This window comes from Bubalus kerabau, chromosome 10, assembly GCF_029407905.1.
Source record: "Bubalus kerabau isolate K-KA32 ecotype Philippines breed swamp buffalo chromosome 10, PCC_UOA_SB_1v2, whole genome shotgun sequence".
NCBI classification, from domain to species: domain Eukaryota; kingdom Metazoa; phylum Chordata; class Mammalia; order Artiodactyla; family Bovidae; genus Bubalus; species Bubalus kerabau.
The window spans coordinates 97,352,611-97,371,430 of NC_073633.1; the positions used below are offsets into that span (position 1 = coordinate 97,352,611).

The 18,820-nt window shown below is 37.1% G+C and overlaps 1 protein-coding gene across 21 annotated transcripts in view; it reads right to left on the minus strand.

Moving 5' to 3' along the window:
* CEP128 (centrosomal protein 128) overlaps nucleotides 1-18,820 on the minus strand; it is a 605,049-nt gene that overhangs the window by 397,239 nt on the left and 188,990 nt on the right. For all 21 annotated transcript variants that reach the window (XM_055538802.1, XM_055538807.1, XM_055538799.1 and 18 more), the window contains one exon: nucleotides 3,576-3,692. In XM_055538802.1, coding sequence (XP_055394777.1) covers nucleotides 3,576-3,692 — 117 coding nt within the window. The remainder of the gene's footprint in view (nucleotides 1-3,575; nucleotides 3,693-18,820) is intronic.

The following is an 18,820-nucleotide window of genomic DNA, read 5'->3' on the forward strand; positions in this document are numbered from 1 at the left end:
AGAGTGTGCGCATAGCCCTACTGCTTAGACCAGGAGGAATGGGAAAAAAGAACAGAAGAGCAGAAAATTTTTAAAAACTCTAAATAAGAAAAGGAGAGTGACTCTCCCTCAATCCATTTCCAATGACTAATACTGTGATTTTCATTAGGTGGGAACAGATAAAGCTCTGAAGACCTTAGAACCTCATTAGATCACCAAAATGAAGCAGGTTTTAGCCAAAACCACAGACTGCCTCCCTATAACACACTATATCAATACCCAGAAATCTCTGACATTCTGGAATTTTTAATGACAATTCCCAATCTCTTCACAACTTTTGACTGTCATAATTTGAACTAACATTGAATCAAACATTTTAGGGAGGCAGAAGAATATAGTGGCTAAAAGTCCAGGCATACTTACCCACCTAGAGATTCAATTTTCACCATGGTCACAAACAAAATTCATAAATTACTACTGTCATACAGTACAGGTATATCCATAAGTATTAATATCAAATAGAAAGCAAAGTGTTTTCTCTCCTTAAACATCATCTTTCCAGAACACTCTAAGCCACTTAACTTGGGAGTAGGAAAACGCATCAGGCTAAATTAATCCTTTCCAGTTTCCACTGCACTGTTTAATCCAAAATCACCTATTAAAAGCACATAGGTTACCACATATATTAAAGTGACAAAATATGAAATTAAACATTTCTTATCAATAGTGATCCTCTATTGTACTGTCAGAGATGGAATTCCAAAGGACTGTTCAAGCTTTTAGTCAAAATGACAATTACAATGCAAATACTCAGGCTCTGGTTTCTTAAGAATAGGGGTGGGAAGCAATCTTTCTCTCCCTCTTTCTTTGTAATTTTCTGCATTCTGTAAAGAGAGTAGAAAATAAACACGGAAAATTTCTCTAATCTTCTCTCACAAAAAAGAACAATTGTCTCTTCAGTGCTGTTCTACGCTCACCAGATGCAATTTGCTTTTAGAACAAATGTATAAAAATCAAGGTTTTTGGTTTTTTTTTTTAAAAAGGCTACCCACATCTGTATCTAATTATTCAACAAAGTATCCTCTTTAAAGTAATTACCAACTAACAAAGGTATGCGTCCTTTTGTGAAATGGAGGAAAAATGGATTTTTAGAAAACAAAAGCAGATTTTTCTATCAGCTTACATTATAATTTCAGGTTTGCAATTTTTATTCCTAATTATCAATGGGCACGTTTCCTAAAACTTAAAAAAAGAATTAATCTGTCGATCGAAAAGGGTTAATGATCTTTAAGAGCACACAAGTATATCTGAAGAACATCACTTTTAAAGAAAAACATTTTTGTAAAAGAAAAAAATAAAGCATTCCTTTTGTTTTTAAATCTTTTGGTTTCCTTGTTTCTCATTTTTTTATGCTTTATATATCTAAGAAACATTTAAAGGTAATCTCACAAGTTTCCTATAATGACAATCATAAAACATAACCAAGATGATAAAATGATAATTCATAAATCTACACTAATATTAACGAATGAATGAATGAGTGGAGAAAACGACAAAGCACCTCCTGACAGTAGGATTCCAACTGATGACTGTAATAGATATGACAGAATATTTTTTAAATCACTGTTTAGTATCACTTACAGCAGTAACTATTTCATGAAAGAATCAATAGATGCTAAAATTTGAAGGTGAAAATATGATGAAATATAGGCTATTGTCAAGTTTCAAAGAGTTTCCCCATAACACAAATAATTAAAAAGCATAATATAGTAACTTTACAGTAGATAAACCTGGCAAGTAACACCTTAATCAATGTTCAGTTTTAATCAGTGACGGAACAAATCAACATTACATGCCTCCTGATCTGATAACCTAGGAAAAACGCAACAACAGTTCTCTGGGTTTCCTGCCAGAAGTCCAAGATCTGAATCTAGTGATGAGGAAAAAAAAATCAACAAACCTAAAACAAAAGACATTCTACAAAATAACTGGCTAGAAAAAAAAAGACTGAAAAACTATTCCAGATTAAAGGAGACTAAAGAGACAGGATGGTCAAATGCTTTATGTAATCCTGTATTGTACTCTGGACCAGAAAAGGACTTTAAGCGGCAAAATTTTAATAAAACCTATAGATTCACAGTATTGATCCAATGTTAATCTCCTGTGATAACAGAAGAGAATGTACACACCCTATTATTTAGATTTAAAAGCATCTACATTATGTCAGCAACTAGCCTCAAAAAAATAGATATACATACACATGGAGATACATATATAAAATAATAAAGCAAGTCTGGCAAATATGAGTATTAGGGGAATCGAGGCAAAGGATATACATTATTCCTTTGTTCTAATCACTCAACTTCTTTATAAGTCTGCAGTTTCAAAACAAAAATATTACCTTGGGCTTCCCTGGTGGCTCAGTGGTAAAGAATCCACCAGCCAAAACAGAAGACCCCTGGGTCAGGAAGATCCCACATGCCATGGAGCAACTAAGCCCACACACCACAACTAGTGACCAGTGTCCAGAGCCCCAGAACTGCAACTGCTGAGCCCGTGAGCCACAACTACTGAAGGCCGTGCACCCCAGAGCCTGTGCTCCCCAACAAGAGAAGCCACCTCAAGGAGAAACCTGCACACTGCAGCGAAGAGTAGCCCCCGCTCGCCGCAACCAGAGAAAGCCCACATGCAGCAATGAAGGGCCAGCACAGCCATAAATAAATAAATCATTTACAAGAAAAAAATATTACCTAATGGATAAGAAACCTCCAGTTTGAATTTGACAATAGTCTAGTCCAGGGATCTGTAAACTTTTTCTATACAGAGCCAGTCAGTCAATACACATTTTAAGCTTTGTGAGCTATGCAGTCTTTTTCACAACATCTCAACTCTCCTGTTGTGTCACAAAAGTACTGAAAATGAATGGGGGTGGCTATGTTTCAATAAAATTTCATTACAAAAATAAGCAGTGTGCTGATCCCTGGCCTAGTTCACACCAAAGAAAATGAATCTGAATAATTATGCCTTCAGTTCACATGTACGGAGCACAAGCTAGACACTCTGTTTACTGTTTTATCCACATCAACTTATTTACTCCTGCACCAACATGATTAAGTAAATGCTATGATTATTTCCATTTTCTACAGAGGAAATGATGTGAAGACTTGACTCATTAGAAAAGACCCTGTTGCTGGGAAAGACTGAGGCAGGAGGAGAAGGGGACAACAGAGGATGAGATGGTTGAATGGCATCACCGACTCGAAGGACATGTGTTTGAGTGAACTCCGGGAGTTGGTGATGGACAGGGAGTCCCGGCGTGCTGCAGTCCATGGGGTCACAAAGAGCCGGACACTGAGCGACTGAACAACAGCAAAGGAAATGAGTCTAGAGAAGTTAAGGGACTTGCCCAAAAGCGTAGGCTCTGGGTTTGAACCAGGAAGGGTCATTTACATACAACAAACTGTAAGCAATATGCCGCACTTCTCACATGGACTGAACTGTCACATGCAACACCCAGGAACTAAAACCATTTTAACAATAGCTAAACAACCACCTAACCTCAGGATTTACATTACGAAAAGCCACTTTTCACAAACCTCCTGTAGCTGCTGAGAAATAAGTCCCAGTTGATCCTGCCGTCTTTCCACCAGCTCTCTTTCTGTTCGCATCTCTTTCTCTATTTCCTGAAGCCGCCGCTCCACTCGATCTGAAACCTTAACATAAACAAAGAAAAAAGTGCCATTATAGAGCTGCTAGGCAAAAAAAAAAAAAAAAAGACTAAACTGAAGAGATAGCTTATGCCAGATACACTACTGCCTAAAGCATTTAAGACTGAGGCTTATTTGTAGAACCGTTTTTAATGACATTTATAAAGCAGGTCACAAAAATACTCTCTAAAAGTTGCAACAGAAAACAATCATTAGTCTCCAATTAATCCAAACCTAGACCCCAGAAAAGACTGAAATGTTTCAAAGTATAATGTGTGTCTAAAGATCAGAGTGAAAGGTAATAAACTAGAAAAGAGTGCCCTCTGGTGAGTTAAAAGACAATTACCAATTTTGCCTACAACTGTATTTATTACTTTATGAATGATAAATTGTTCTATCTATTTAGTTATTTTTCATTTTAATTATCTAAAACCATGACCTCCCTTGGAAGGTTTTGATGTTTATATGCAGCAAATAATTGAAAGGGCCTGTCAACCTTTGCTACTATGATGTGCTAAAAATAAACCAGCTGTAAAAGATCAAAAAACCAAGTCACATGAAAAAATGTTTAATTGGGACTCTCTAAAATAAACATGAAAGAATTTATTCTCTGATGTAAGATTTTTCCTTGCTAAAAGTTATTCACATTCAAACACACTTCATGTGTATTATTATACAGTCCCCTAAATAAAATATACACTACTTGACTATTTACATATATTTGGTATAGGAGGATACAATAAAAGACATTTGTATTCATTTAAGAGAAGCAATATATACAACCTTGTCACAAGAAGTCTTTTGCCACAAATTCCATAGAGTCAATAAAGGTCTTGGTCACAAGGGATCTTACTGGGGCAACAGAAATATTCCAAACTAGATTATTAAAACAAGACCTGGTGCTGACTGTGGCTCAGAATGTGCACTCCTTACTGCAAATTCAGGCTTAAATAGAAGAAAGCAGGGAAAACCACTAGGTCATTCAGGTATGACCTAAATCAAATCCCTTTATGATCAGACAGTGGAGGCAATGAATAGATTCAAGGGATTAGATCTGGTAGATGGAGTGTCTGAAGAACTATGGACAAAGGTTCATTGTATTATACAGGAAGGAGTAAGTGACCAAAAACATCCCAAAGAAAAAGAAACACAAGAAGGCAAAGGGGTTATCTGTGGAAGCTTTACAAATAGCTGAGAAAAGAAGAGAAGTGAAAGGCAAAGGAGAAAGAGAAAGATATACCCAACTGAATGAAGAGTTCTAGAGACTAGAAAGGAAAAATATGAAGGCCTTCTTCAATGAACAATGCAAAGAAGTAAAGGAAAATAACAGAATGGGAAAGAGTAGAAACCTCTTCAAGAAAATTGGAGATACCAAGGGAACATTTCATGAAAGGATGGACATGATAAAGGACAGAAACAGTAAGGACCTAAAAAAAGCAGAAGAGATTAAGAGGTGACAAATACACAGAGAAGAACTATACAAAGAAGGTCTTAATGATCTGAATAACCACAATAGTAAATTTGGAAAACTCAGCAGTGGCCACAGGACTAGAAAACGTCAGTTTTCATTCAAAGAAAGACAATGTCAGAGAATGTTCAAACTATCTCACAACTGCACTCATCTCACACACTAGCAAAGTAATGCTCAAAATTCTCTAAGCCAGGCTTCAACAGAATGTGAACCAAGAACTTCCAGATGTTCAAGCTGCATTTAGAAAAGGCAGAGGAACCAGAGAACAAACTGCCAACAACCACTGGCTCATTGAAAAAGCAATACAATTGGAGCAAAACATCTGCTTCATTGACTATTCAAATGTCTTTGACTGTGGATCACAACAAACTGGAAAATTCAAAAGATGGGAATACCAGACCATTTTACCTGCCTCCTGAGAAACCTATATGCTGGTTAAGAAGCAATAATTAGAACCAGACAAGGAACAACAGACTGATTAAAAATTGGGAAAAGAGAAAATCAAGGCTGTATATTATCACCCTACTTATTTAACTTACAGAGTACACCATGCAAAATGCTGGGTTGAATAAATCACAAGCTGGAATTAAGACTGGCAGGAGAAATATCAACCTCAGATATGCAGATGATACCATTCTAATGGCAGAAAGCAAAGAGGAACTAAAGAGCCTCTTGATGAAGTTGGAAGAAGAAAGTGAAAAAGCTGGTTTAAAATTCAGCATTCAAAAAACTAAGATCATGGCATCTGGCCCCATCACTTTATGGCAAATAGATAGGGAAGCAGTGGACACAGTGACAGATTTTATTTTCTTAGGCTCCAAAATCACTGTGGATAGTGACTGCAGCCATGAAATTAAGTACTTGCTCCTGGAAGAAAAGCTATGACCAACCTGAGCAGTGCATTAAAAAGCAGAGCCATCACTTTGCTGACAAAGGTCTGTACAGTCAAAGCTGTGGCTTTTCCAGTAGTCATTTACGGATGGGCGAGTTGGACCACAGAGAAGGCTGAACACCAAAAACTGATGCTTTTGAACTGTGGTGCTGGGGAACACTCTTGGGAGTCCCTTGGACTGCAAGGAGATCAAACCAGTCAATCCTAAAGGAAATCAACCCTCAAAAGTTGCTAAAAGGACTGATGCTGAAGCTGAAGCTCCAATACTTTGGCCACCTGATGCGAAGAGCTGCCTCAATGGAAAAGACCCTGATGCCAGCAAAGATTGAAGGCAAAGGGAGTGGCAGGGGATAGGATGGTTAGAGGGCATCAAGGACTCAATGGACATGAGTTTATACAAACTCTAGGAGGCAGTGAAGGACAGAGAAACCCTGACGTGCTACAATCTACAGGGTCACAAAGAGTTGGACACAACTTAGCGACTGAACAAACAGACACAAAACTAGATTATGGTGATAGGTGCATAACTCAGTACATTTACTAAAAATTATTGAATTGCACACTTAAGGCAGATTAATTTTATGGTAAACTATGCCTCAAATAAGGTTATTTTTTGAAAAGACATTGGTAAACATAAGTTCAATTAGTCAATAAAGGTTAAGCAAAAATATTCCATCAAAAATTAGTAGTTAACATTTACTAAGACTGGTAAGTTTTGGGTTTCCAACTTTGAGTGCTCAAGAGCAATTAAGATATTTACTATGATATTCAGAGTACTTTACTAAAACCTCAAAACACCTTTAGCATCAGGCTTCTAATTTATTCTAGCAATCAACCCTAATATCCCAACAATTTACTACTGTATCTGAAATAAAGGCAGTGCTTGCTGTTACAGAAACAATATTAAAAATAAATTTAAAAAATAAAGCTAATTCATTCTATTTTTACAAAGTGGTAATACCTTCATTGCTCACTCAATATGAAAAGTAACACAACACTTATTAAAAATAAATAATAGGGAATGATCTCAAACATATTAGGATGGCGATGGTCGACAAAAACCAGAAAACAATGTCGGGGAGGCTGCGGGGAAACGGAAACCATGATGCATCACTGGTGGGGTGCACAAGTGTGGGGCCACTATGGAAAACAGTCCAGTGGCTGCTTAAAAAAGAAAGAGCAGAGTTACCACATGACTCAGCAACTGCATTTCTAGGCATACACCTAGAAGAACCGAAATCCGCGTCTCAAAGAGATTATTTGTATACCCATGTTCATGGCAGCATTACCCACAACAGCCAAAAGGCAGAAGCAACTCAAGTGACCATGTACAATGGTGGGTGCAGGGGCCTGGGGAAGGAGGAATAAGTAGCTGCTGTTTAACAGGTGCAGCTCCACTTTTGTAAGATGAAGAGACTTCTGTATTTGGTTGGACAACAATGTGAAGGTACATAACACTAACGAACTGAACACTTAGAAATGGCTAAGATGATAAATTTTATGTTATATATACTTCACAATTAAAAATAAACAAATAATATAGAATGATAAAAAAAGTTTTTAATCTGTCAATATCATCTATCAGAAGAAAAAATAACATTAAGTATTTTGTTGTATACTCCCAAGAAATCTTTCTATGCATATGTGTATGACTAGTCAAACATATATCCATTTCATTTAAATTTTTAAACAAAAATTGGGATATTAGAGCTTTGTAAATTTTTTCAGTTTATATATATACAGTGCATATATACATATATACATATTTTTTTCTTTTTGCAGTTCACATATCATGGATAAGTTTCCATGACAACAAATCTATATCCTGATTTTTAGCAAAGGTATAGTTTTCTGTCCACTGATTAAAATAATTCCGTTTATAATGGGATAACTGTAATTTACTTTTACTAGCATATGTTGTGATAGATACTCCTGTATAAGATTATTTTTGTAAACTCAAAATACAATCTTTAAGTAGAATTATTAAGGCAAAAGGTATAAGTCAAAAAAATTTTTTTAAATATGGACTTGACAGAATTTTGAACTTTTACTCCAATTTTTAATTCTAAGAAGACTGAGATGAAGCAAGGTATTAACCATGAATCACAAAACAAACTAATGAGAAAACTGATCCCAATACAAGTCTCCTTTTTCAGCAGCATTTGTAATTCTCAGCTCCATTTGCACACACTCATTCATTCAGTAAGAATACAGACACTAATTTGTTCCAGCTTAATGCTAGGCAGAAGCTAGAGATACAGCAACACACAGATGTATCCACAGACCCTACCTTTCAATAACTTTTATCCATTGAAGACTGACACTGAATGAGTAATTAGAAATTTTCTAATTAAATTCAATGAGTTGAACAACTGATGTACTTCAGGAAAGCAGGCTGTGCCTATTATTAGCATCCTATCAAAATGTAAGCAATTCAAGTAACTAAATACCGAAATCAAAACCCAAGATTATTTAGCCATTATCTACCTTACCACCATAACTGGTACATGAAATGAGACTGAGTTATCATCATATTTGAAGGACTTTCCATTTTGAAATAATTGTTGTGTTAGGCAGTTTCTGACGGGGTTTCAACAGTCTCTGCTTCCTGTGTTCATACACTGGTAATAATTTCTTCCCCTTGAGTGTGGGCTGGCCCTAGTACTTCCTTCTAGTGAACAGAATATGACAAGAGTGATGATGTGTCATTTCGATGATTAGAGAACAATAAACTCTAACTTTCATCTTAATAGCATGTTTTCACTTCTCACTTGCTCGCTCTAGAGAGGCAAGCTGCCATGTTCTGAAATGCTTTGTGTAGAGACCACATGTCAAAGAAACAAGAGGTCTCTGACCAACAGTTCATGAGGCCTGAAACTTCAATCCAATAACCTAAAAGGAACCGAATGAGCAAGGAAGAAGATCCATTCTAGTGAAGCCTTCAGGTGACCGTAGCCTGTGAAAGACCCAGAGACACACCTGAATTCCTAATCCACATTAACTGTGAAATAATAAAGCCACTAAGTTTTAGGAGATTTGTTATGCAGCCATAGATAGTTAACTAATGTAACTTTTTAATTGATTTTCAAATAAGTCCTCACCCAAGAAATAAACTAGAGAGTCTGATGAAGAAGAAAATATGTATGTTTTTTCCACTTCATCCACAAAATTTCTATCTGCTTCACATAATTTTCTTCTCCATTTCTAACTATTAAGACCTCCATTTCATCCATGGTAGAGGGATTTTTAAATAGACAGGTAGCTGGTCAGTATTGAGAAATCGCCAAACAGTACTGAGAAAAAAATAAAAACATATACAAACTAGCATGATTGAAAATGAATAAACACATAAACTATTTTATTAATTTCATTGACTGTGTGGATCACACCAAACTGTAGAAAATTCTTCAGGAGATTGGAATACCGGATCACCTTCAGTTCAGTTCAGTCCCTCAGTCATGTCCGACTCTTTGCGAACCCATGAACTGCAGCACTCCAGGCCTCCCTGTCCATCACCAACTCCCGGAGTTCACTCAAACTGATGTCTATTGAGTCAGTGATGCCATCCAGCCATCTCATCCTGTCATCCCCTTCTCCGCCTGCCCCCCAATCCCTCCCAGCATTAGATTCTTTTCCAATGAGTCAACTCTTTGCATGAGGTGGCCAAAGTATTGGAGTTTCAGCTTTAGCATCAGTCCTTCCAAAGAACACCCAGGGTTGATCTCCTTTAGGATGGACTAATTGGAAATTCTTGCAGTCCAAGGGACTCGCAAGAGTCTTCTCCAACACCACAGTTCAAAAGTATCAATTCTTCGGCACTCAGCTTTCTTCACAGTCCAACTCTCACACCCATACATGACCACTGGAAAAACCATTGCCTTGACTAGACAGACCTTTGTTGGCAAAGTAATGTCTCTGCTTTTGAATATGTTATCTAGGTTGGTCATAACTTTCCTTCCAAGGAGTAAGCATCTTTTAATTTCATGGCTGCAATCACCATCTGCTGTGATTTTGGAGCCCCCCCAAAAATAAAGTCTGAGACTGTTTCCACTGTTTCCCCATCTATTTCCCATGAAGTGATGGGACCAGATGCCATGATTTTAGTTTTCTGAATGCTGAGTTTTAAGCCAGCCTTTTTCACTTTCTTCTTTCACCTTCATCAAGAAGCATTTAGTTCCTCTTCACTTTCTGCCATAAGGGTGGTGTCATCTGCATATCTGAGGTTACTGATATTTCTCCCGGGCAAATCACCTTACCTGCCTCCTATGAAACCTTCATGCAGGTCAAGAAGCAACAGTTAGAATCAGACATGGAACAACTGACTGGTTCCAAATTGAGAAAGGAGTACGTCAAGGCTGTATATTGTCACCCTGCTTATTTCACTTATATGCAGAGTACATCATGCAAAATGTCATGCTGGATGAAACACAAGCTGGAATCAAGACTGCCGGGAGAAATATCAACAACCTCAGAAATGCAGATGACACCACCCTAATGGCAGAAAGTGAAGAGGAACTAAATGCTTCTTGATGAAGGTGAAAGAAGAAAGTGAAAAAGGCTGGCTTAAAACACAGCATTCAAAAACCTAAAATCATGGCATCTGGTCCATCACTTTATGGCAAATAGATGGGGGAACAATGGAAACAGTGACAGACTATTTTCTTGGGCTCCAAAATCACGGCAGATGGTGACTGCAGCCATGAAATTAAAAGACACACACTCCTTGGAAGAAAAGCTATGACAGACTTAGCACACTAAAAAGCAGAGACATTACTTTGCCAACAAAATCTGTATAGTCAAAGCTATGGTTTTCCCTGTTTTCATGTACAGATATGAGAGCTGGACCATAAAGAAGGCTGCGTGCCAAAGAATTGATGTTTTTGAACTGTGGTGTTGGAGAAGACTCTTGGGAGCCCTTTGGACTGCAAGGAGATTAAACCAGTCAATCCTAAAGGAAAGTAGTCCTGAATATTCGTTAGAAGGACTGATGCTAAAGCTGAAACTCCAATACTTTGGCCACCTGATGGAATGAGCAGAGTCATTAGAAAAGACCCTGATGCTGGGAAAGATTGAAGGCAAGAGGGGAATGGGATGACAGAGGATGGGATGGCTGGATGGCATCACCGACTCAATGGATATGCGTTTGAGCAATCTTTAGGAGATGGTGAAGGACAAGGAAGCCCGGCATGCTGCAGTCCACAGGGTTGCAAATAGTTGGACATGACTGAGTGACTGAACAACAACAAATATAATCATCCTATAGGGCTACCAAAGTATCTAGATCTAATCATCCAGAGAGATTAATATGCTCAAAATATTTTCCTTTTTCAACTGTTAATATTTGTATTGAGTCACTCAACTCCAACTAAGTCAGCAATAATCAAGGACCTAAAACATACATTTGGATAGCTCCAGTTTTCTCTTTGTCTATTCTTTCTCTTCTCTTTCTATGTTATATTCTGTATCAGTTAGGGTACAGTCTAGGCTCTTCCAAAAGGATCAAATACACATCAGATAAGATAAGGGTTTCTTTCTCTCTCATCTTACTGCCCACAGGAAAGTAAGAGAGGCTGGCAGGCCACTCTCTCCCCTAAGGTCATTCAGATCCAGGTTCCTTCTATCCGTTGTTCCATCAGCCCCAGACTGTTACCCTCACCTGCATGGTTTAAGCTGGGTCAGTGCTACAACCCCGTTTCAACCCACATACAGACAGAGGAAGTCTCAGTCAAGTGGCTTTGTTTTCAAGGAGACAACCCAAAAGGTGCATGTACCACTTTTACTCACACCTAATCAGTCACATGGTCACAACTTAGACACGTAGGAAATCTAAGATATGTCATCTCTACCTGAGTCATCACGAGCCTGGATAAAACTGCTAGGGGTGGGGAACAGGCTCATAAGAGGATGAAGATAGGGATCTGATGCTAAAGGAAAGAAGGAACTCAATACAACAGGCCAATTAGAAAAACCTATCTTCACGCATATGGCAGTTTTAAGGTAAGACACATTTCATCCTTTTTGGAAAAGAGTAAGATAAATGTTAATTCTCAGATGAAAGTATTAGAAGACGACATTTAAAATACTAATTATAAAGTTGAGCAATATGCAACAAACTACAAATGCACATAAACTTTAATCTTACAAATCCACTCTTAGAAATTTATTCTACCAATTTACTTCCCCATGTGAAAAACGGTGCATGCTCAAGATCAATAACTGCAGTGCTGTGGATAAATGCAAAAGATTTAAACCACCTAAATGTCCATCAATATAAGACTGGTTAAATAAATTATGGGAAATTCAATGGAATGCTTTAAATATTAAAAGAAAGGAATTAGCAAGCTCATGAAATATTAATATGGAACAATATCAAAAATATATTAAGTGAAAAAGGCAATGTACAGAAGTGTTTTTACTATGCTAATTGCTAACAATAACAACAAAGGGAGAGTAAGAGCGGCCACTCTAGAGATGGTGGCTATCAACAGAAGACTTGAGTGACAAAAGGGAGCCAGCCATGCAAAACAATGGGAAAACAGAAGCCAATGCAAAGACCAAAATGTAGGAATGAGTTTGGCAAAACCAAGGAACCTAGAAAAGCCAGATAATGTAGGCAGTATAGCCTATGGTAAATAATTTGAAACAGAATAATCTCAGGGAGGGTTTTAAAAACCATTAGAGAAATTCACTGTGATGACTACTTTTAAAAATCACTTGGGAGAATTCCCTGGCAGTCCAGCGGTCAGGACATTGTGCTCTCACTACTGTGGGCCCAGGTTCAATCCGTGCTTGGGGAACTAAAATCTCACAGGCTTCTCGACATGGCCAAAAAATAAAATAAAAATCACCTGGGAACTGTCAGTACAGATATGGACAATTGTAAGAGGCAAGAGACCAAGTTCAACGCATTCCACTGCAGTAAACTCAATAAAAGTGACCGAACAGAAGTATTAGATGATATAGACATTAAGCAAGACTGGAATTAGGAATTAAGCAAGACTGCAAGAAATAAAAAGGACAAAATTTGATAATGGACTGGAAGTGTGGTATGAAAAACAAGATCTGGAGTGAATCCTAGGTGACTGCTGGGTAGGTTGTTACACACTTTTCTGAGACAGAGAAGACCAAAGAACAGCAAATATAAACAGTTCTAAATGGAATGGCACAGGCTTTGTACCTAATGACACAGCATATATTTATAACTTTTGAAAGATAATTCCCAATAAGAAGATTATAAGGACTTCACACATTATTGCCACCCCACATTTATTTTCTATTTCTGAGACCTAAGGGAAAAGCCTAATACTGAAAAATTCTTTTTTACCAGAATCCATATTAATCAGTCAAATTCACTGCCAAGATATCAAAATGCCCTGAATCTCTAAATTTAGTTGTAAAAAAAGCAGAATAACAATGAACATTAGGACAGCTTTTAAAGTCAGCATTTTAATGAAGAGAGATGAAACAAAAGCAAAAGCATTCTGTTCACAGGATTGTATTCTGGCATTTCAATGTGTTGATTCCTCAGATCTTTAATAATATCTGCTGGCTTAAAATCCACTTCAGTAAGTATTAGTTATACACGCTGCCATTGTAATCTCTGCAATAACTATTTTATTCTAAATGCAGTATTGGGGGAGTTCTTTGATTAATAATCAACTCATAAGCTGCTGGATCCATGTTTACATTTCGAATTTAGTGGCCTTCCTACAGAAATCAAAATAAAAATGTTTTTAAATAATCAAACTTAATATGTACTCCTATCACACTCAGCCAGATAAAGCCCAGATAACTAATGACTAAAATTTCTCCTATGGTATGATGCACACAAAATATTGTTTATTATCACAATTAAGTGTTGACAGAAAATATTTCCCAAAACATCATGCTAAAATAATATTCCCCTTCCAATGGGCAGTTTGAAAACAAACAAACAAAAATTTATGACACCCAAAGGATTAACAAATTAGATCTTGGCATGTGCGATAGGAACTAATACTTTCTGCCTCTCAAAGAAAAATGTGTTCTATAAACTTTCAAGATATATTTCAGTTACTGAGAAAAATGCATGATAAACAACTGTAGCCTCAGAATAATGCACAACAAATGTGATTAAAAGCAGTTACCAAAAGAAATCGAAATTGGTAGAGGACAGGAACAGTCAGTCATTTTTCTTTATGTACTTGTACAATATTTAAAAGGTTTCCACAGTGAATGTGCATCATTTTGGTAATCTTATTTTAAACTTAAATCTGGAGGTGGGGACATAGTTGCAGCCTCTGAGAAGTTTAATGCTCAGACAACAAAACTGCATCTTCCCTGACGACAGACTATCATTAATTCACAATACAACACAATGTGTCAGACTGTTACAAAATGTAATCACTGACTTCAACTGGAATGAGTCACAAAATCTACACTAAGCCCTGCACAAACTGAAAGTAAACCTCATGTGGCCTTCAGAAGACCTTCTAAAATTCAACAATATTATTTTTTAAGCTTTGCATTAGACAACTGTTTCTTAATCAGAACTACATACAACCAAGGGAAGTTTGAGAGGATCTGCACAGTTATGAGACTAATCTGCTTTGAAAGCAAATTACAGAAAGCACAAAACAAGCTGTAACATCACAACTTGATGGGAGGAAACGGCAGATAAACAATTCAACAAAGTACACAATTAAGTATGTATAATTTCCTAGGTTTTGACAACATAAAAGGATGTGCCCTGATGAGGTGGGCCCACTGGGTAGCTCAGCAAATAGTCAAGTTGTATAAACCAATCACACCAATGAGCTAAGCACTAGTGAGGTGTGACATCTAGCTGCCCAGTTATAGCTTTTTTCTAACACGGAGTAATTCTTGATACATGGTAATAATGAGAGAACTCAAGACATTCTTTGAATTCAGCTGTTAACTTCAAACTTGGTACGTATAGTTTAGATCCACGTTAACCTTCTACACTATATAGATAATACTTGCTAATTTTATTTGTTGTATGAAAGAAATACAAACACAGTAACTTGGTTCATCATGTGGCTTCTTTTATAAAATGGCAAAAGGTGAAACTCAGCAAATGTAATGTTCATCATGCAAATTAGCATTTCAAACTCCAAACTCTCCCACCTGTCTAACAATGTCAAAAACCAGCATGGCAACTAGGTATGTCCATGGCTTACTCAGATCTACAAGGATCTCAGAACAATAAGAATATTTGAGTTTGCATCAAAGTCCTTGTAAAAAGCATGCTCACAAGTTATACACCTATGTAGCAAGTAAAGGAAGACTCAGCTGAAAAACTTGGTAAAATCATGTACAATAAAAACAGCAAACACAGTAATGGAACTTGATAGAAATAAAAAGATTCCGGGAGTTTCACTTCTAAAAATGACAGACTAGACGTGTGTGTTAGTTGTCCAGTCATGTCCGACTCTTTGCGACCGCATGGACTGTAGCCTACCAGACTCCTCTTCCATGGGATTTCCCAGGCAAGAATACTGGAGTGGGTTGCCCTCCCCTTCTCCAGCGAATGTTCCCGACTCAGGGATTCAACTTGCGTGTCCTACACTGAAGGGAGTTTCTTTACCACCTGAGCCACCAGGGAAGCCTGATAGACTAATTCAGACCAATCCTCCCACTGAAAATAATTTAAATAGCAAAAAATAATACTTTAATATCTGTTTTAAGGCACTAGAAAGCTTAAAAGATAAAGTCAGATGAGACCGAGATGCAAGATAAAGAAACCCAAAGAGGTCAGTCTATCTTCTGTCTCTTAAATATCAGCCCATTTCTGAAAATGAAGAAAAACAAGTTGATAATCCTTTCAAGGAAGGGTTAAATTTCCCCCATCCCCACATCCCAGAACTTTGGACTGGAATCCTAAAGGACTATATACCAGCAGTAAGGATGAATCAAAAACAGCTGAAACCTGGCACTGAAGTGTAACACTGAAATATCTCAAAGATAAATGATAAGGTAATTCATGATTGCTATGGTCCCTAATCTAATCTAACAAAAACGAAACATGTCCTTTCATACATAATAATTATCAAACTACCTGTGCAAGATTTCTCTGAAGAGATGAATATTTCTGTCATCACAAATAACCAATCAAAACCAAAAAGAAGGCAAAAACAATGTGATTAAAATCCAAGGAAAATAAGAGGTAATAGAAACAGACCTATAAAAGGTCCAAATAAGGGAGTTATGAGACAAAAGTATATAGTTTTAGGATTCTGGCAAAAACAAAAAAAACAAAAAAAACTACAAAGTAAAGAGAAAAGAAATAAAAATTCTAGAAATGAAATGTTCTGTAACGACTAAAAATAAAAATCAATAGGTGACTCTGACAGATTTGATTTAACCAAAGAAAGGAACTAAATGAAAGATCAGCAGAAAACATTCAAAATAAAGAATGGAGAAACAAATTTCTAAAATTATAGAAAATGAACCTAAGAGACAAAAAGGATAGACTGAAAAACTCTAACATTACATGAAATGTGAGGTCTAAAAAGAAGAGACAGAGAGTAAAGCAAAAATAACTTTTAAAAAGATAAGTGAAGTCACTCAGTCATGTCCGACTCTTTGCGACCTCATGGACTATAGCCTACCAAGTGCCTCCGCCCATGGGATTTTCCAGCCAAGAATACCGGAGGGGGTTGCCATTTCCTTCTCCAGGTGACCTTCCCAACCCAGGGTTCTTTCTCCCGCGTTGTAGACAGACGCATGATTGTCTGAGCCGCCAGGGAAGCCACACAACTATAAACATCAAACAACAAATCGATAGAACATGACTAGTAAAATTGTAGAAAACCAAAAACACAAAAAATTCAAAAGCAATTAAAGAAAAAATATGTATTATCCTCCAAAAAAGCACCACTAAGACAAACGGCTGACTTCTCAACAGAAACAACAAAACTCAAAAAATGATAAAACGTTATCTGCAAAGTACAGAATGGAGAAACAACCGCCTCTGTACAATTTTATATCTAGTGAAAATTCCTTTCAACAAAGCAAGTGAACTGAAGACACTTTCAGACAAATATAGACAGGACCTGTCTCCAAAAGACGCACTCTAATAAAATTGTAAATGGAATTCTGTTTAGCATATGCAGATTCACTCTAAAGGAAATTTTAAAGTACGCTCCTAAGGCACATGTGGAATCTGAGAGATGCAGAAAGGAATAAAGAACACAGAAAGAAATGTAAATCAAAGAAGAATAAATATAAGGGTAAATCTAAAAGAACAATCTATATAAAATAATAATTAAAAGACACTTACTTCTTGAAAGGAAAGTTATGACCAACCTAGATAGCATATTAAAAAGCAGAGACGTTACTTTGCCAACAAAGGTCCGTCTAGTCAAACCTATGGTTTTTCCAGTAGTCATGTATGGATGTGAGTGTTGGACTATAAAGAAAGCTGACCACCAAAGAATTGATGCTTTTTAACTGTGGTTTGGAGAAGACTCTTGAGAGTCCCGTGGACTGCAAAGAGATCCAACCAGTCCATCCTAAAGGAAATCAGTCCTGAATATTCACTGGAAGAACTGATGCTGAAGCTGAAACTCCAATACTCTGGTCACCAGATGCGAAGAACTGACTCACTGGAAAAGACCCTGATGCTGGGAAAGACTGAGGGTGGGAGAAGTGGATGACAGAGGATGAGATGGTTGGATGGCGTCACCAACTCAATGGTCATGAGTTTGGGTAAACTCCGGGAGTTGGTGATGGACAGACAGGGAGGCCTGGCGTGCTGCAGTCCATGGGGTCGCAAAGACTCAGACTCAACTGAGCGACTGAGCTGAACTGACTGATGTAGCTCAATGAATACAAAATTAAACTACATGATAGTAACAGAAAAGTGGAGAGTGAGATTAATGGGGTTAGGATTTCCTAGGTCCTGCATTTCCTAGGAAGACCGTAAAGTGCTAATTTATATAAATTTGATAAATTTAGGATGCATGTTTTAATCCCTTCATTAACTATAAAAAGAGTAACAAACAAGGTACATTAGCAAGATAATATGGAAAATGAAAACTAATGAATCCAAAGGACAGAAAAAAAAATTTTTAAACATCAGAAGTGGAACCAATAGAAAGCAAATAGTAAGATGGTAGATTTATACAAACTAAATCAATATTTACATTAAATGTAATAGGGAAAATTTAAAATAATAATAGGGAAGTAAAGTCTGATGCTGTAAAGAGCAATACTGCATAGGAACATGGAATGTTAGGTCCATGAATCAGGGCAAATTGGAAGTGGTCAAACAAGTTATGGCAAGAGTGAATGTCGATTTTAGGAATCAGTGAACTAAGATGGACTGCAGCGGGTGAATTTAACTTAGATGACCATTATATCTACTACTGTGGGCAAGAATCCCTTAGAAGAAATGGAATAGCCCTAATAATCAGCAAAAGAGTCAGAAATGCAGTACTTGGATGCAGTCTCAAAAACAACAGAATGATCTCTGTTCAGTTTCAAGGCAAATCATTCAATATCATAGTCATCCAGTCTATGCCCCAACCAGTAATGCTGAAGAAGCTGAAGTTGAACACTTCTATGAAGAACTATAAGACCTTTTAGACCCAATGTTCATCGCAGCACTGTTTATAATAGCCAGGACATGGAAGCAACCTAGATGTCCATCAGCAGATGAATGGATAAGAAAGCTGTGGTACATATACACAATGGAGTATTACTCAGCCATTAAAAAGAATACATTTGAAGCAGTTCTAATGAGGTGGATGAAACTGGAGCCTATTATAC